Source organism: Canis aureus, chromosome 14 (genome assembly GCF_053574225.1).
Source record: "Canis aureus isolate CA01 chromosome 14, VMU_Caureus_v.1.0, whole genome shotgun sequence".
In the NCBI taxonomy this organism is placed as follows: domain Eukaryota; kingdom Metazoa; phylum Chordata; class Mammalia; order Carnivora; family Canidae; genus Canis; species Canis aureus.
The window spans coordinates 4,680,179-4,699,045 of NC_135624.1; the positions used below are offsets into that span (position 1 = coordinate 4,680,179).

Sequence of the window (18,867 nt, forward strand, 5' to 3'; positions counted from 1 at the left end):
TTTGAGCTCCCTGGTATTTTGTTTGTTGTTCCTTTGCAGACATTTTTGAACACTGTCACTGTAATGACATTTAATGAAATGACATTTAAATGACAACAAAGAAATATTTGTGCCAAATTGAGAGAACATTACCACATTATTTATGTTTTGTTATAAATTAGCATACTACAGTCTTCATATAATTAAGTAACATGGCTGTATCAAACAGTTATGACTGCAATTTCACATTTACTTTAGGATACAGTATACCTGGTGTCTCTAGATGAAACACATAACCACTGAAATTTTTTTCCTTTAATAAAATCACTTCTTTAGTGTCTCCCTGTTTAACCTGTTCATTAATTTCCCTATATAGTTTTCATGTTTTTTTTTTTTTTCATTCTGACTCTGAATTGGTTTCAGCTCTGGTTTTGACTTCTGTTTTAAAATTTTGACTTTAAAAAAAATTTTTTTTAGTTAAATTCAGTTTGCCAACATATAGTGTAACACCCAGTGCTCATCTCATCAAGTGCCCTCCTTGATGCCCATGACCCAGTTACCCTATCCCCCCACCCTCTTCCACTTCTGCAACCCTTTGTGTGTTTCCCAGAATTAGGAGTCTCTCATGGTTTGTCTTCCTCTCTAATTTTTCCCCCATTCAGTTTTTAATTGGTTGTGATCCTATTTTGAACATTTTATGGATTAACTTATGTTTTATAGATTGCAGTGATCTTAATTTTTACTTTTAAAAAATTTCTAAACATTTTAGTATAATCCTATTTCCATAAACTTTTTTGGAAAGTTTTTTTTACTTGTTTTTTTTAAATATATACCTATTTTTTTAATATATACTTATTAAATAATGTAAAATATTACTTTAAAGCACTTCTCAGATATAGTAGCACACCATAGGTTTATGTAAATAGACATTAGAGACTTTAAGTTGTTTATCTCCAGATGAGCATTTTTGAAATGTTTTTACTTTTCTTGGTGACTTCTGCTTTTATAAACTTTTTTCTCCTATTCATATAACAACCTGATTTTAATACCAGATTTTTCACTGTAGATTCAGTAAGCCATACTAATTTCTTACCAACACTGTAGAGTAAAAGGACTTTAAATCTTCTCTGAAAGTCGGGCTGACCGTAGTGCCTCCAGGGGACTACACTTGGCTAAGCAATAGGACCCAGAGAGGTCACAGAAGCTATTAGTGGGTGTGGAGAGATGGTAAGAAGCAGCGCAAGGTCTCCTGCAGGGAAGTCAGTGGTATGGCAATTATTTAGATTCTTTATTTCTTCATGTGGTCTAATTCTGTCAGATTTCCTCTACAGAAGAGAATGAGGGTAATGAGGGGTTATCTTTCTAGGATCATGAAGCAGACTAAGGCGAGAGAAAAAGAACATTATTTGGCTTCTTCTGCCTGTAACTTTCCAACTCTGTGCTTGCATGCAGGTCTTCTTCCCCTGCCTCTCTGACTGGTGCCTTCTCACAGACACAGTGTGGGGCCTTCTGTCCATCTCTCTGTATAGACAGTAACCTCAGCTGTCTCTTTTATGCTGACAACTCCTAAATGCCTTGCTCTGATTTTGACTTATCCAACTCCAGAACTATTTCTCCATCTGCCTATTAGTTATGTTTAGTTATTTAAAATTATATGTTCCATTTAAATTAAACCATTTTTTTCTCCTCTCTTTTTTCATTTCTGCCCTTAGTATAGTCTTCAAATTCTTTACATGGGCTAGTGATAGCAATGTTATTCCAGTCATGTTTTCTCACAATTTTACTATCACTTTTGATTCATCCTTTTTTTTTTTTTTTACTCCAAGTCCTTTTCATTTTCCTTGGAAATGGTCCACCCTTATGCCTCCTACGTCCCTAGTTTAGGTTTACTGATTAGCCCTGATTACTTCCTCAGTCTGTTTATCAGCAGCCTTCACTTCACGTTCTCCTTTTACTCACTAATCCTGTTATCTCCTGTGCCCTTGCTAAATTGCCTCCCCTGCCAAACTCCTATGATGTTGACTACCCAACTCCCTGAGTTCATCTGGTCAAAGTTCTCCTCAGCCCTCAAGGCTCTCTCTAATCTGTTTGTCATCTGGCTTAGCTGCTACTAAGCAGGTGATTATTTTACTTCTTTGAGCCTCAGTATTTTCTTGTATGACATAAGAGGGCTGTTTTAAGATTCCTGCAAGTTTTAAATTGATGGCTTTAATCCCTAATGGAACTCTTCATTTATTTTCACACCAGGTATGATGAGCAATTGCAATATGCCAAGCGTTGTTCTAAGCATTGAAAATACAATGGTGAGCAAAAGATAGTCCCTTCTCTCAAAAAATTCACGTAATCTGGCAGAAAAGGCAGAATTTGTTGACCAAATTTTCACACAAAGTGATATACAATAATAAGCTAATACACATGTCATGAAGTTCTATGGATTCACAAGAGTGGAGATTTGGGGAAGCTTCTTGGAGTAACTGACACTGCAGCAGACTTGCACAGGATACAAGGGAGTTGACCAAGGACTGCAGAGGGGAGAAGGGATTTCCGGGAGAGTATGTGCAAAAGACAGTATGGAGAGAGTTATCATGTCAGATTACAGGAAGTGAAAACAGGGAAGAGTGAGGGAACCAGTGCTATGGGGTGAGGCTGTAAAGGGATCAGAGACCAGGCCTTGCTGGCCATATCAGGGATTTTAGATTTTTCTCTTAAGAGTGATAAGGAGGGCAGCCCAGGTGGCTCAGAGGTTTAATGCAGCCTTCAGCCCAGGGCCTAATCCTAGAGACCCAGGATCGAGTCCCCTGTCAGGCTCCCTGCATGGAGCCTGCTTCTCCCTCTGCCTGTGTCTCTGCCTCTGTGTGTGTGTGTGTGTGTGTGTGTGTGTGTGTGTCATGAATAAATAAATAAAATCTTTTTAAAAAAAAAAAGAGTGATAAGGAACTGGGGCACCTGGGTGGCTCAATAGGTTAAGCATCTGCCTTCGGCTTTCAGGTCATGATCCCAGGGTCTTGGGATCAAGCCCCACAACAGGTTCCCTGCTCAGCAGAGTGCTTCTCCTTTTCCCTCTGCCCCTCCCCCTGCTACTGTGCTCACTCTATCTCGAGTAATAAATAAAATCTTAAAAAAAAAAAGTGGTGAAGAACCATTGAAGAGGTGTCAGCAGGACATGTATGTAGTGGGGGAGGGAGGAGGTGTGTGTGTTGATATGGTTATATCTGCATTTTGAAAAGATACCTCTAGTTTCAGGGTGGAGAACACTAACGGGCTAGAGTAGATAGAAAGGAGCAATTAGGAGAATATGGCAGTAGTGCTAGTGAGAGGTAATTGTAAGTTGGATTGGCAATAGAAATAGGGAGAAGTGAAAGAATTGATAGATACTGGGAAGAAAATCTTTTTTACAAAACCTGAAAATAATCATTCTTTAGTGTTATCAAATATGTAGTTAGGGTTCAAATTTCCACTTATTTCATAATATATGTGGACAGGGAGGAGGGGGAAAAATGTGTGGATGTGTATTTATTTGCACATATATTTCTTGGATTTATCTTAACCAGAAGCCATATATATTCTACATATCAGTACTGGTTGATATGTTTTTCTAGTTTCTTTTGATAGTTAAGTTTTCTACTGTATCATTTTTTATCTCTGGTAATTTATATGTTGAAGAAACCAGATCTTTTATTTGGAGAGTTTACCACAGTTTGGTTCTTTTTTTTTTTTTAAGATTGTATTTATTCAGTTGAGAGAGAGAGTAAGCACAAGCAGGGATGGGGAAGAGGGAGAAAGAGAGAATCCCAAGCAGGCTCCCAGCTCCACATGTGGGGTAGGGGTGGAGGGCTCCATCTCACGACCCAAGATCATCATTACCTTAGCCAAAACCAACGGTCAAACCCATAACCAACTAAGCCACCCCAGGTACCCCTATCACAGTTTGGAAAAAAAAAAAAATCCCCAAACCATGATCCTGGGTACTGCTTCATACACTACCCTTTATTATTATTCTTTACAAACTTCTTGAAGGAGTTATTTATACTCTCTGCTTCTTTTTTTTTTTTTTTTTTCCCCTCCTGTCTACCTCAATGCATTCTAGACTAGTTTCTATCCAGGTTAACTAACCCAATGCTGAGGAGAGACACTTGTAGTCACAGTGTCTATAAATCTACTAGATATTTTCAATTTCACATCTTTCCATGTCTCAAAGTGCTACTGACTTGGCTTCTCTGACTTTATACTTTTCAAATTCTCCTCTTAGCCCACAATTTCCTCCTGCCAGTAGGATACTGATTGGACTTCTTCAAGACGCAGTCTTAGGCTCTCTCCTCTACTTTCTCTCTTTCTTTCCTTGAGTAATCTCTCATTCATGCCGATAGCTTGAATTAGAATCTATATCCCAAAGACTCTAAAACAACCAATCCCTTATCACTGGTCTTGATCTCATGAGCTCCAGACCTATACGAATAATTGTCACAAATAAAACATATCCAAGACAAAACTCATGATCTCTCCATGCTCTCACAAATGAAAACAACAGCAAAAACAGTGTGGTTCTCTTTAAGTGTTTTCATCTCAGTAATCAGGATTAACTACTGTCTTAGCTTGGGCTGCCATAACAAAATATCATAGCCTGGTAGCTTAAACAACAGAAATTTATTTTCCCACAGTTTTAGATGCTGGAGTGCTGAGATCAGGGGGCCATGATGAATGGTTTCTGGTGAAGCCCTCTTTCTATCTTGCAGATATTATTGTGTTTTTTTTTATGACATAAGAAACTTGGGTTTTATCATATTTAAATATTCACAAGAGGAATCCAGTTGAGAAAAGAATTGGGGAAACAAAAGACCCCTGCTATTTCCTCACCTTCTGTATTATTTTGAAGCAAATCCCATGCATTATATCATGTATAATATTTCAGTATTATGTATCGCTACAATAGAAGAATTTTTAAAACATGACCACAATACTATTATCAAACCTAACAATAGGGGTATCTGAGTGGCTCAGTCAGTAAGCGTCTGCTTACTCAGGTCATGATCCCAGGGTCCTGGGATTGAGTCTCACCTGGGGCTCCCTGCTCAATAAGGAGCCTGCTTCTCCCTCGCCCTCTGCTGCTCCCCCTGCTATGTGGCACGCCGTTTATCTCTTAAATATATAAAAGAGAAAAGATCAAGGTGGGTGCCTAAGAAAAAGGGAAGAAGAAGAATTGAATACATATTTGAAAGAACCAGTTTTAAATTAGAGGTGCAACAGATTCCCTATTTTACATAACAAACTAAGGAAAAGAAGGAAAGGGGCTTATGCAGGTATGCAGGTAGGTTTTTAGTTTGGTAGCAAGAAATTGATAGAAATGTAATGGCTTTAACTTTCTCCAAAAGCTAGAAGTAGGATCACCTACTGACATTGAAGAGGGAGGAGAAGGGTTTGATGATTTGGCAGCAAAATGGTTTAACATCATCTTCCAACATGACTTTTTCATATTTCATGCACATTCTCATCTCATGCCTTTTTCAACTTTTATATCATGGAAATTTTCAAATATATACAAAAGTTTACTGAATAGCATATAGAACCTCCTGTTCGGCTATGGACCGTATGGTTTCTTCCCTCATCTACTACTTGATTACTCAGTAATATTGTACATCTAAGGAAGGTAGGATAAATGCTGAATTCTGTTCCTTACCCATTTTTAAAAATGAATTGATTTTCTAAGTGAGAGGAATTTTTTTTACAATGTATGCATATATCAAATCACAGTGTATACTTTAAATATTTTTAAATTGCATTTGTCATTTGTACCTTAATAAAGCTGGGGGAAATTGAATTATTTTCCTAGCATATTCCAACAGTGGCCAACTAGTTGTTACTTGGTATTATTCTTAAGTCATTTTTTTTTAAGATTTTATTTATTCATAACAAATACAGAGAGAGAGAGAGAGGCAGAGACACAGGCAGAGGGAGAAGCAGGCTCCATGCAGGGAGCCCGACGTGGGAGTCAATCCCAGGTCTCCAGGATCACATCCCCGGCTGAAGGCAGTGCTAAACCGCTGAGCCACTGGGGCTGCCCATTACGTCATTATTTTTAATGCTACTCAAATTATCTCATCTTTGGAAGTAGGAGCTCCAGAAATTGGCTTCTTCATATTTTTAATCTTCCCTCACTGTGGAATCCTTATTCCCTTATCTCAAAGTAAAATGTGACTGTTCCCAAAAAGTAGCTCTACTGTCTCCAACCAAGGATGAGTACATGCCATCACTGAGAAAAGCAAAAAAAAAAAAAAAAAAGTAAAAGAAAAGAAAAGGACAAAAGAGCTGCCAAAATTATTGGAACAATGGAATATGCTTTAGCTCCTTTTAATGACTATTTAGAAAGAAATTCATTTAGATAAGTTCAGTTTACTACTCTCATTTTAGAAAACCAGTTCAATTACCCTATAATCAGAGCATTTGTGTTGTGATTTTGGGAGGAGGAGTATACTATAGTCAAGAGTCTGTGCTTCGTCAGAAAAGTATGTGTATGAGAGTAATGCTGGTGGTGATGATGCCCACATCCCAGTTGTATGCACCATGAACTGCTGCTGGCTGACCCTGGCAAGAGATGTGTCAGCCCATGTCACTGAGCCTCCTCAACAGACGTGGAACAGCTTATTCCCAATTCCACTTGGTAAACCATTGTTAATTGAAGCACTCACGAACCTGCCACCATTGAGTTCTTTACACTTCACACCTTCAGTAAGAACACATTGATCTCATTGGCATGGGCAACTTTCCAGGTTTTCTAGTTCTCATACCTGTGAATACTGAGTCTTCACTGTCCACTATCATCAAGAGTATGTTTACAAAAAAAAAAAAGGAGTATGTTTACTTGAACACTGTCACAAAAATCTGAATTTGAATTGCTGAATAAGAAAAAATGTTCTGTGACCTAATAATAAAAAATATTTTTATTAGAGATGCTATAATTCATAAAGTCAAGTTTGTTTACTTTATGAAGTTAAATTTCATATTTACAGAACAAAATTACAGATTTTTTTCTGTGTTTTGCATTTACCTCTCTAACATGGCCAGGTAGGGACTGGTGGGGAGGAGGCACCATCATTCGTGTGCCTATACATAGCCACCACCACGTATGCACTGACTGTTTTCCTAGCAACCTTGCTTGTCTTTTTAAAAAAAAAAAAAAAAGTGCCTTTTACAAATAGAATTCCAAAGGAAGAAACACTTAACAAAGAAGTTTTCTTTCATGAATGTTATGATTTGAGTATAACAAGCCATATTGAATCCATTGGGTTTTTGGTAATAGATTTCAAAATACATCATAAATGTAAGTAATATGATGACTAATGGGTCAAGTAAAGTTGGAACATTTTAAATGAGAAAATATCTGGAACAGTTTTCAGGAAACTTTTCCAGTTGATGTTTGGTCCCCCACAAGGTGTGTATTAACATGAACTTAGGGGAATCACCTCTGGGGCTTGAATTCGTTCTCTGATTTCATTACTACAATATAATTCTTTTCCTTTCACTATTAAGTCATCTCCTAGGGTGATGGAAGCGTAAAATTAGTGTAATTTATTTCTATTTGTCTAATCTCCTTTTAACTCACTAGTCATCTCATCATTCTGTTTCCTGGTAGCTTTTCAGAAAGTTTTGAAGGGTAATTAGAATCTGATAATTGACAGGCATGGGTTTACTTGGTAACTTAAAGATACAGAATGTGTTCTGGGGATGCTGAAAAATTATATCTGGCAAAAAAATAAGTGACTCAGCTGGGAGATTCTCTATTACTGTTTATTCTTAAAACCTTGAACATAATCCATTTATTAAAATTTGATGAGAATTATGAAAAAATTCTAAGCCTTTTAAAACAACCTGATAATAATTGGAAGAGAATCCACATTGACAATCTGTGCCTAGTTCTTTATCCAGGTATATTTCCAGGTCTTGTATGACATCATTCTGTATAGCTCCTACTGTGTCTCTGTTAAAGAAAACCTTTCTAGTACATTTTTATTAATGTTTTAATCTAAATAATGAAATTAATGTTTTTTATCAATTTTAAGCATAGATAGCAGAAAACATATTATTCAATTTTTAATGTTTAAAAATGCCAGATTTTTGTTGCATAATTTTCCCATTTGTAAAACGTGTCATTATGATACTAAAAATACTTACTAAAAAGGCCCTAATTTTTTTTACCAAAAATAGTGATTACTTGCTCAAGGTTGTGAAAGCTTCAGAGGCACTGGGAGGGTAATAAATGTAACAATACGGATTTGTTAAACTTTCAGATATGATGGTGACTTCATGATCAGAGTTGAAAGGTTCATGCATGCTGATGGACTTTATGCAACAGTAATGGGCATTATTGCATTTGCACTGCTTTTCATTTAGGTACATGCTTCCTGTCTCTTGGTGGAACTGGTACTTTTGAAAGGAATACTTGGTATTACAGAATAGCCTCATGTCAGCTCTGTTTTATGGGGCTCTTGGCTTTATAGCAGTATCCAGCTTGACCAAATGGGAATGTCCAGCCTCTCTGTTTGCACATAGAACGAGCTGTGGGGGGGTCAGGGATGAGGGACTCTGTTCCACTGGAGGGAACCATACATAGATGCTGCACTGTATGCAAACAAACATACAAAAAATTTTTGAAGGTGAATTATTTAAAATTTTTAAATATCAATTTGTTTTTTATAAAAAGTTAACAACAGTTGTCTTGTGCTATGTATATATGGCTCTACTTGAGTTTTCAACTTTATGAAAATTTTCATCAGCTGCTGTTCAGTGACTGAGAGATTGTACTCCTAGGTTTAAGAGAATCCAATAAATGAAGTTTTGATATATACATAACAGTGTGACAAAACCCCCTTAGGAAGCATATAAATCAAGTGACCAAAGTTTCCAAATAAGAAGCCCTCCTTGATCAATCCACTGGTCTGAGAAAAGGTTGTCTAGAAACCAGCACCACAAAAAAATTAACATTAAAAATTTGCATTGCAAATTCATGAAACCAAGAAAAATATGGTTTCTTCTATTATAAATAATTGAACTTTCAAAATATTTTTAAAATCTATAGCACTTATACTTTTGGAGTTACTAAAGTTTAAAATCACACTGACACTCTTGGGACAAACTGAGAGGGGGAAATTCAAGGTACTACTTCAGGATCTTTTTCCTAAAATTTGTTTAAGTCCTGATCAATTGTTATATATAAACTAGCAACCTAATAGAGATTCATGACTCTTAAAGATCGGACAGGACAGGCACCTATAATTAATTATGTACTTGTCATCACCATTTCAAGCTGTTAGACTTATACTGAATAAATATTATGAGCTGTCCTCAGTGTTGCTTGGGAAATGGATCTTTCTGATTTCAGAATATTAAAAAGAGTTATATTTGATAAAATAAGGTCAATAAAGTGACTCAAACAGAGTCATAGTTGAAATTCACCAATATAATTAGATTTTAGTACACATTTCTTTTTCTGGATTATTTGAACTCTACTGACAAAAAGAAACTTTATTTTAAGATGTATTTTATAATACAAGCCAAGTCCTATGATGGAATATATCCTCTTGTGAATTAAACTAATTTATATAGTACCAAACTGACCTATTCTTTTGACTTTTACCAGCTTAACTGACTCTAGTATAGTTGTCAAAGCCCCTAACTTTAATATGCTATATTTGATGTCAGTAAGATCATGATGTGTCCTGTGGCTTCCCTAACATTTAGGAGTAGCATTCCATCTTTTTCACCTTCTACAACAGTGTTGTAGAAGGCCACCAACAGTGTTCTGCTAACTTGGAGGGGCCATGGAGAGTGGAAAGCAAACCTCAAAAACTAACCTACTACACATTTGATTAACACATAGGAGGCCTAAAGTGGGTTTCGCCTACATATAAGAGCCATGGACACATTCAAGCTGTTTGGCCTTTTGAGAGACACATGTAGACTAAAAACTAATGAAAAGGCATGAAAAAAAAACTATCATGCATATCACAGTCATTGAAATACATTGTTTTTTGTTTTTTAAATAAATATGCTATAAAATTATCCTTTTTTGGTGTACAGTCCTGTGAATTTTAATACATATATAGATTTGTGTAACTACTACCACAGTCAAGATATAGAACAGTTCCATCATCCAGAAAAACCAACTCTCACAGTATTTCTTTGTAATCACACCCACCCCAAACCCTAAACTGTGATTACTGCTCTCCATCACCTTATGGGGTTTTGTTTGTTTATTTTGCTTTTTTGAAAATGTTATACAAATGGAATCCTGTAGCGTTTAACCTTTTCATACTGGCTGCTTTTGTTTACATACTGCCCTTGAGATTCACCTAAGGTGTTGTATGTATCAGTAATATATTCCTTTTTGTTGCTGAGTAGTATTCCATTATGTGGATGTACTACAGTTTAACAGTACACCCATTGAAGGGCATCTAAATTGGAAACAATTTTGATGCTTATGAATGGAGCTACCTCAAGCATTTGTATGTAAGTTGTGTGAATCTAAGGTTTCATTTCTTTTTTCTTTTTTTTTTTTTTTTTAAGATTTTATTTATTCATGAGAGACAGAGAGAGAGAGAGAGGCAGGGACGCAGGCAGAGGCAGAAGCAGGCTCCATGCAGGGAGCCCAATGTAGGACTCGATCCCAGGTCTCCAGGATCATGCCTTGGGCCGAAGGCAGGCGCTAAACCGCTAAACCGCTAAGCCACCCAGGGATCCCCTAAGTTTTCATTTCTTTATGATAAAGGCCTACATGTGGGATTGGTGGGTCATATAAATCATATATGAAATTGCTAAAATATTGTATTTTTTATTTTAGTCATTCTAATAGATGTCTCATTGTCATTTTAATTTACACTTTTCTAATGATGAACAATGTTGGACATCTCTGTGTGTGCTTATCCTCCATGCATATATCTTCTTTGTTGAAGTGTTTATTCAGGTCTTTTGGCCATTGTAAAATTAGGCTGTTTGTTCCTTATTACTGAATGTTGAAAGATTCTAGATAGAAATCTTTTGTCAGAGATACGATTTGCAAATATTTTCTCCCAGTACAGAGCTTGTTCTTTTCATTCTCTTAACACTACTTTTTACAGAGCAAAGTTTTCAGTTATGAAGTCCAATTTATAAATTTTTTTTATTGAATCTTGGCTTTTTAGTACTGTATGTAAGAACCTTAACTCTAAGACTTGAAGATTTTTTCCTGTGTTTTTATCTAAAAACATGTTGTAATTTACATTTTGTATTTATTAGATCCATGATCCATGATCCATTTTGAGGTAATTTTATGAAAGGTATAAAGTTGGGTTCAGGCACCTTTTTTTTTTTTGCATGTAAACATCCTTTCTTCATTGAATTGCCTTTGCACCTTTTCCAAAAATCATTTGAAAATCTTTTGAACTGTGTTTCTGTACTCTCTGTTTTGTTCTACTTAAGTGTATATCCCTTCTCCAAGACTATACTGTCTTGATCATGGTAGCTTCATGCTAAGTTTTAAAATCTTGTAAGTCCTCCAGTGTTACTCTTCTCTTTCAGAAATGTTTTAGGTATTCTAGTTACTTTACATTCCTGTATAAATCTTAAAATCAGCTTTTCCATATCTGAATAAATACTACTGGGATTTTGATTGGAATTCTTTCAATTCTACAAGTCTGGGTAAGATGTCTAATACTGAGTATGAGTAGTAAGAATGCATATCCTTGCCTTATTTCTGATCTTAGGGGGAAAGCATTTGATCCTTCATGATTAGGTATGCTGTTAGCTATAGGTTTGCATCTATGAACTTCATTAGATTAAGGAAGTTCCCTTTTATTGATAGTTTCTTAAGAGTTTTTATCATAAATGGATACTGAATTTTTCAAAACTTTTTCTGCATCAACTGGTATGATCTTTTTGTTTTTTAAACTGTTAACATCATTACTTTGATTTTCTAATATTGAGTCAATCTTGTACTCCTAGCATAAACCCCTATTGGTCATGGTATATTATTAGTTTTATATGTTTCTGAGTTGATTTCTAACTTTTTTTAAAGAATTTTTATGTCTCTGCTCTTAAGGTCTGTAGTTTTACTTTGTCTAGTTTTGGTATCAATTGAGTAGTATTCTCTCCTATTTTCTGTGGCACAAGAAAATGAAGAAAAGAAGGCAAAGAGAGATTTTCATAGTCCCTTTTGTGAGCACTAGAAATTCACTTCCCACATCCTGAAGCCAGAAATACAGAGTTTCTCCTACTACCCCCTCTCTTCACGCCTCACACCAGCTTTTAGGTTTTGGACTGCCTTTAGCACATGCTAGGGGATACAAGAGGAAAAATGACAACTCACCTCCATTTTAGTGGTATTTTGCAGTCTAGTTATCTTCTCCAGTCTTCTGTCACCATTTACTTTTCAGCGTCCTCAAATAGCTACCCTGTGTATGTTTTATAATTTCATTCTCTCCAGCTTTTGGATCTGCTTAGAGTAGGAGGGACAGGATTCTATCTTCCCTGGAATCCTTAAATAATTTTTTTAAGCTAGTGTGCATGAGCCAGGGATGGGAGGAGAGGGAGAGAGAATCCTAAGACGCACTATGCCCAGAGCAGAGACTGACACAGGGCTCCATCTAATAATCCTGAGAGCATGACCTGAGTAGAAATCAAGAGTCAGATACTTAAATGACTGAGCTACCCAGGCACCCCTGGAATCCTTAAATATTTTTTTTTTAAAAAGGAACTGGCAACTAACGAAGAGCAAGGTATGTTAGATATTTTTGTTTTAGGAGAAAAGGTAAAAGAAACTGAGACAAACATTCCTATACCTGGAAACTCATTTATATTCACATTGGAAACCTAGAATGTCATGTGAGTAAACATGCCTCTGGAATTTGTGTTAGTTTTCTATTGATACGTAACAAATTAACCACAAATACAGTGTAGTGCAGCAACATAAATTTATTATCTCACCATCCTGTAGGTCAGAAGTCCAGGTGGGTTCAGCTGGATTCTCCACTTAGAATCTCACAAGGCCAAAATCAAGATGTCAGTTGGGCTGGGCTCTAATCTGGAGGCTCCAGAGAAACAATTCATTCTAGTTGTTTGCACAATACAGTTTCTTGTGGTTGTAGGATTGAGGTCCCTAATTCCTTGTGAGCTGTTGGCCAGTTTCCCTCGGTTCTAAGGCCACTCATTCTTTCTCATATGATCCCAATCATCCTCAAAGCAGCAATGACATACAATGGAGCCCTCCTCATAGGTCAAATCTCTCTGACTTCCCTTCTTTCCTCCTTCATCTGCCTTTAAAAGGCTTATATATTTAGGCCTACCAAATAATTTCTGTGTCTTTTTTTTAAGATTTATTTATTTGTTTGTTTGTTTGTTTGTTTGTTTATGATAGACATAGAGAGAGAGAGAGAGAGAGAGGCAGAGACACAGGAGGAGGGAGAAGCAGGCTCCATGCTGGGAGCCCGACATGGGACTCAATCCCGGGACTCCAGGATCGCACCCTGGGCTAAAGGCCAGTTGCTAAACCGCTGAGCCACCAGGGATCCCCAATTTCTGTGTCTTAAATTCAACTGACCTAATTAAGCTTTTTTTTTTTTTTTTAAGATTTTATTTATTTATTCATGAAAGACAGAGAGAGAAGCAGAAATCTAGGCAGAGGGAGAAGCAGGCTCCTTGCAGGGAGTCTGATGCAGGACTTAATCACAAGACCCCAGGATGATGACTTCAGCCCAACCACTGAGCCACCCAGGCATCCCTGACCTAGGCTTTTTATCACAACTATAAAACCCCTTCACAGCACAGCAGTATCTAAAGTAGTGGGTTTGATTTAATAACCAAGAAAGAGGAATCTTGGGTAGGGGAGTCATCTTTAGAATCCTGCAGATTAGAATGTTTTGGGCTAGTCCAACATGAAGTGTCCAAAATATGTACTTTGTACTGAGTTGGAGGCCCAGTACTGCATATTAATGATGAAAAATATGCATTCAAGGAACTTCTAGACTGGTAAATATAATCTCACAAAAAGATATTTGTGCAAGGCCAGCTTTGTGGATCAACTTTTTACAGACAACACTGAGCAGTATCCTGAAGATTAGGCATTAGGCAAAGAAAGGGCAACATGAGCAAAGACCTAGTGGTATGACATAGCAGGAGTTGGGGAAAGAGGGCTCTATAAACTTTGTGGTATTTTTTGCAACTTTATTGTGTGACAGGCAATGGTTGCAGATACAGAAAGGCTCCATTCTAAGGAGCTTGGTCTTTTATATCATAGGTAAAGAAGAGCCAGTGAAGAGTTTTAAATAAGAGTAAGCCAATCAAAATTACATTTGAAACAAATCAATTTGGAAATTACTCTGGAGACTAGACTAGTGGGAATTGGTCTAGACAGAGAAATCATTTGGGAGGCTGAACAATATCAAAGCCATGGAGGGAAAAAATGGGGAATGACTAGAATGCTGAAGAGGAGGAGATTGAATTCAAGCAATGTTTTGGAAATAAAATTGACAGAACTTAATCTTTTTGTGGATTTGAACCAGGAAAAGAGGACATGAAATGGGTCAAAAAGCCAGATTTCTGATTTAAGCCACTTGATGGATTATAGACCCACTGACCAAGACAGGGAATATAACATGTCCAAGAGAGCTAATGGATTATTTTAGATAAAATGATTTGATATGTAATAGAAAAGGAAAGGAAAAAATCATTCACTTTTTTTCCTTCATTACATCATTAAATACCTATTTAGCAGTCACTGTGGACCAGACAGTAGTGTGGGCACTCAGAATATTAAGATTAGGTCAGCTCTCACTGCCCAGGAGCTCACAGCTCACTGGAATGTGACAGATACATAAGATAACTATAAAATAATATAAATATGTGCCTGAGGAGGCACACTGTACAGGGTATTTTGAATGCAACAGATGAGCAGCATCTTCCTTGGCCACGGGGTCAAGAAAGATTTCCTGGGGGAAGCAACTCAAGGACTCAGTCTGAAAGGATGAGTTAGACGAATAACCAGAGGCATAAACAGTGTTTTTCTGTGTCACTGGGACCACAGAGATACCTGGAGATAGGCTCCATATCAAGGTGTCATAGTCAGCACTCCTTGGTAGATATGATAGTTAGATACATAAACCATTCCACAGGGGCTTTGACAGTCTACAGTTAAGCAGAAATGGATCCCTTAGGTTTAGCAGTTGGCTTAAGTGGATATTTGGGCAACTTCACTTCAGACCTTTAGTTTAAGCCTGCATATGATGAAACCAAACAAAAGCAGATTTGAGTCTTCCATTTGCTATAACTTTGTTGTTCCCATCATCTGTGAAGATTGTCCTTTTTCTCATTGTGGTAAAGGTAATATTATTTTCTGTAAGGAGGAATTTCGAAGCCCACATGAAAATAAATGTATGGGTCATTTGAACCATCCAGTTTTCCTAAAATATTTTGCCCACCAGCTTCTTTCAGTACTCCAAAATCTTCAAAATCAAAAATAATGCCTTTCAACAATGGAATAACTGGATACTCCCACGAAAAAGAATGAAGTTGGGCCCCTACCTCACACAGTACTCAAAAGTTAATTCAAGAACAATCACAGACCTAAATGTAAGAGGTAAAACTATAAAATTTGCAAAAAAAAAAAAAAATAATAATTCCTTTAAGTTAGGGTGTTTTTTCTGTTTAAAAAATATGGGGAGCAGGGAACATTTTAGTATTGCAAAGAGTGACTCAGATGTCTGATACTTTCTGGTGACCAATGAGCTAGAAGCAGGACTCTCAGTGTTGCTGGGCCTGATTAAAGAAACCCCTGGGAAGGCCCACTTCAAAAGAACAGCACCCTGAGGGAACAGGGGTGACCAGGAGAAAGCTGTAAGGTGCTGACATCTGAAGAAGATGAGAAGAGGTCCTCCTGATGAACAAAGGTCTAGAAATTAACCTTATCTGCTTAATAACCTTGCCATTAACTTCGTCTGGGATTATGTTTTGTATACTCAGGCTTCAGTGAAAAAGACTCCTTAGGTTCAGTTAAGCTCAAACATAGGCGAGACACAGTGTCCCAAGCACTGGATATGAAGATGTATGGCATGCTCTGCCTCCACAGCTCTTATGGTCTTATGTCTTATCCATAATGAAAACAGAAATAAGGCAAAAATAGAAAATTAAAGTGAGTTAGTTTTCATGTCAGATGACTAAGTAGCAAAAAAGGACAACATCTGGTATATGGTACATATAAAATGGACTATAGGTTTTAAGAGATTACAGTCTAGGGACGCCTAGGTGGCTCAGTGGTTGAGCATCTGCCTTCAGTTCAGGTTGTGAGCCTAGGGTCCTGGGATCGAGTTCCACATCAGGCTCACAGCAGGGAACCTGCTTCTCCTTCTGCCTCTCTCTCTCTCTCTCTCTCCCATGGATAAATAAATCTTTAAAAAAAAAAAGTCTCAGTCTACACATGTTGCATTGGATGGGGTGTTTACATTTTTTAGAATGTAGAATGTAGGGAAAGATTGTAAGGGACTACTGGTTTTCAGCAGGGCATGAAGGGGAAACAAACTTTTTCTGCATATACTTGATCAGAGAATGGTAAGGAAGGTTACTTCAGTTTGTCCGTTGGACAGATAGTAACACCAGTATTTCTGTCAAACATTGTGCTAGATCCTAGAGGAAGTCCTTTTACCTTGGAAGAAAGAATACCAGCTCCAGTAACAAACTAAAATAGCTGCTTAATTTTGCCTCAGAGTGAGAGGGCAGAAATAGATGTCCATGCTTGGCCTTTGCTCTATCAGGAACAGTCACATGGATTGACACAGGAAGGTAGGCATGTAAGTAGTCCATGGACATAGTTCCTTCAAGTAACTGCGTGGAAAGAATAGGTAGGTGATAAGTAAATGGATTATAACATCTGGCATCCTAAGGAGTCCACTGTACAACTGTAGGGAAAATTAAATTAGAAAAAATTCCTGTCAAATTCCTTGACAGGGAAGGAAGGGCTTACATTCAATGACAGAGCTTCAATAATTTTCTTTTTCAATCCTATAGCAGACATCAACTTGGATATATCAAAGCCTTTGAAAGCAAACCTGAGCTTTACCAAGTTGGATCAGATAAAGAATTTATTAAAGAGGATAAGAAGTACACACAGCAAAGAGACTTCAGCCCCATTGGACACCATGCTGAATAAGGATGAGTTTCCAACCTCAAAATGTTTCTGTGGAAAGTTGTCTAAACCTAAAGTTCATGGTGATGGAGCACAAAAGATTCCATTTCAAGAAAACATGTGGAGAACTGTTTCTTGCTTTCAAAAAATTTCTGTCCATACCACTCAGATAGTGGTCTCCATGGAAACTGTTCCCCATCCTGATAAACCATGCCTGTTAGCATCTTTATCAAACCTCAGTGGAAGCCTTAATGTCAAAACAGCACAAAAAGTACCTGGTAAGTCACAGAAAGGGGGAGAGGGAGATGATACATGATTTGTTAACATCTGAAAATGTGTAATTTTAAAGATTAATAATATGTAGAGGTTAAAAGTTTTAAGGACCATTACAGATGGGGACATTTCTGGTTTGTGACCTTATTTGAAGAGAATTTTATAACAAATCCTTTGAACCTAAATATTTTAACACGGTAAATTAAAGTGTTTGTATCCATTTCTTCAGGCATGTTCCTACAAATGTCTGTAAAATTGTCCACTTCTAAATTCCTTTTTACCTGAAATAACTGTAGTGGAACCGTGAAGTATCAAGTTTTGTGAATCCTTAGAGCAGTGGATCTCAAAGCATGGTCTCAGAACCTTGCTTAGAACAGCATTAGCATCGCCTAGGAACTTATTAGAAATGCCACATTTCAGACCCTGCCCCTGACCTACTGAATTAAAAAGCTCTGGACATGGGGCCCAGAAATCTGTGTTCCCAAAGCTCTATAGGTGATTCTGATGCACTATATTAAGTCACTGGTAACAATTTATTAAAAAGAAAGAAATTGTTCTGGTGGCAGGTGTGCTTACACAAAGTGTAGTAGAAACCAACGCTCAACTTTGCAAGGACAATGCCATTGATCATGCCAACAGTACCTGGCAGAGAAAGGCTGTGCTTCAGTACCCAGCCTAGCAAAGAGTGGTGTGGACCCTGCAAACTGGATGGCGCTGATGAGGGGAGAGGTGAAAAATTAACAGGCAATGACGTCTACATTGTTCTCTTTGGTTACCATGACTAAAATGTTAGTGCTTTTTCACACTGAATCAAACAGGGTAAGCAGAAGGAATGGGAGGAGAGGAAGAGAAAAAAAAGACAAGGTACAGGTGGGAAGTAGCAGTTTTCAATCACAGAACCTGCTACTGTTGTAGTTCGGGGCACAATGCCAGAAATTTTACTTTGAAAAGTAAAAACACCAAAAAGGAAACATTTTTTTCCACTTTAATTTGCAGGAAAGAATTGGGGTTAGAGGGACAGTGCAGGGGATAAAGTAAATCCTGAAACTATATGCAACTTCGTTGCTTACTAAGAAGTAGTTAAGTAGCAGCTGGAGACTCACTGGAACTTAGTTCCTTATAGCCAGTTTGGGCACAGTAGTTTAAGAGATAAAGGAAAAGCTTTATGGTTGAAAAGTATGAATTTTAGGCCAAAAAGTAAATGATTTATTTCTTTCTCACCAGAAATATTTGTGACCAAGCCAGCTAAAAGCACTTTTTTTTTTATTGTCTTAAAAGTTAGAAATGAAAAATGTAAGTTCCATGGGACATGAAAGACCATGAAACACTGGAGGCTACAATGTCTGATTTATCCACAAATTGCAACCCACACAGCACTAGCCCTTTCCCATGCCTTTCCAGTGGTACCTTAATCATAGCAGGGAAAGGTTAGGATGCAAACAGAGGAAAATAATTTAAATGGATTCTATTCAATT

The 18,867-nt window shown here is 37.2% G+C and overlaps 1 protein-coding gene across 11 annotated transcripts in view; it reads left to right on the forward strand.

The window, feature by feature from the left end:
- Nucleotides 1-18,867, forward strand: part of VPS13B (vacuolar protein sorting 13 homolog B) — a 718,401-nt gene that overhangs the window by 543,166 nt on the left and 156,368 nt on the right. For 10 of the 11 annotated variants that reach the window (XM_077846720.1, XM_077846711.1, XM_077846712.1 and 7 more), the window contains one exon: nt 17,002-17,397. In XM_077846720.1, coding sequence (XP_077702846.1) covers nt 17,002-17,397 — 396 coding nt within the window. The remainder of the gene's footprint in view (nt 1-17,001; nt 17,398-18,867) is intronic. The other variant, XM_077846713.1, reaches the window with a different exon arrangement.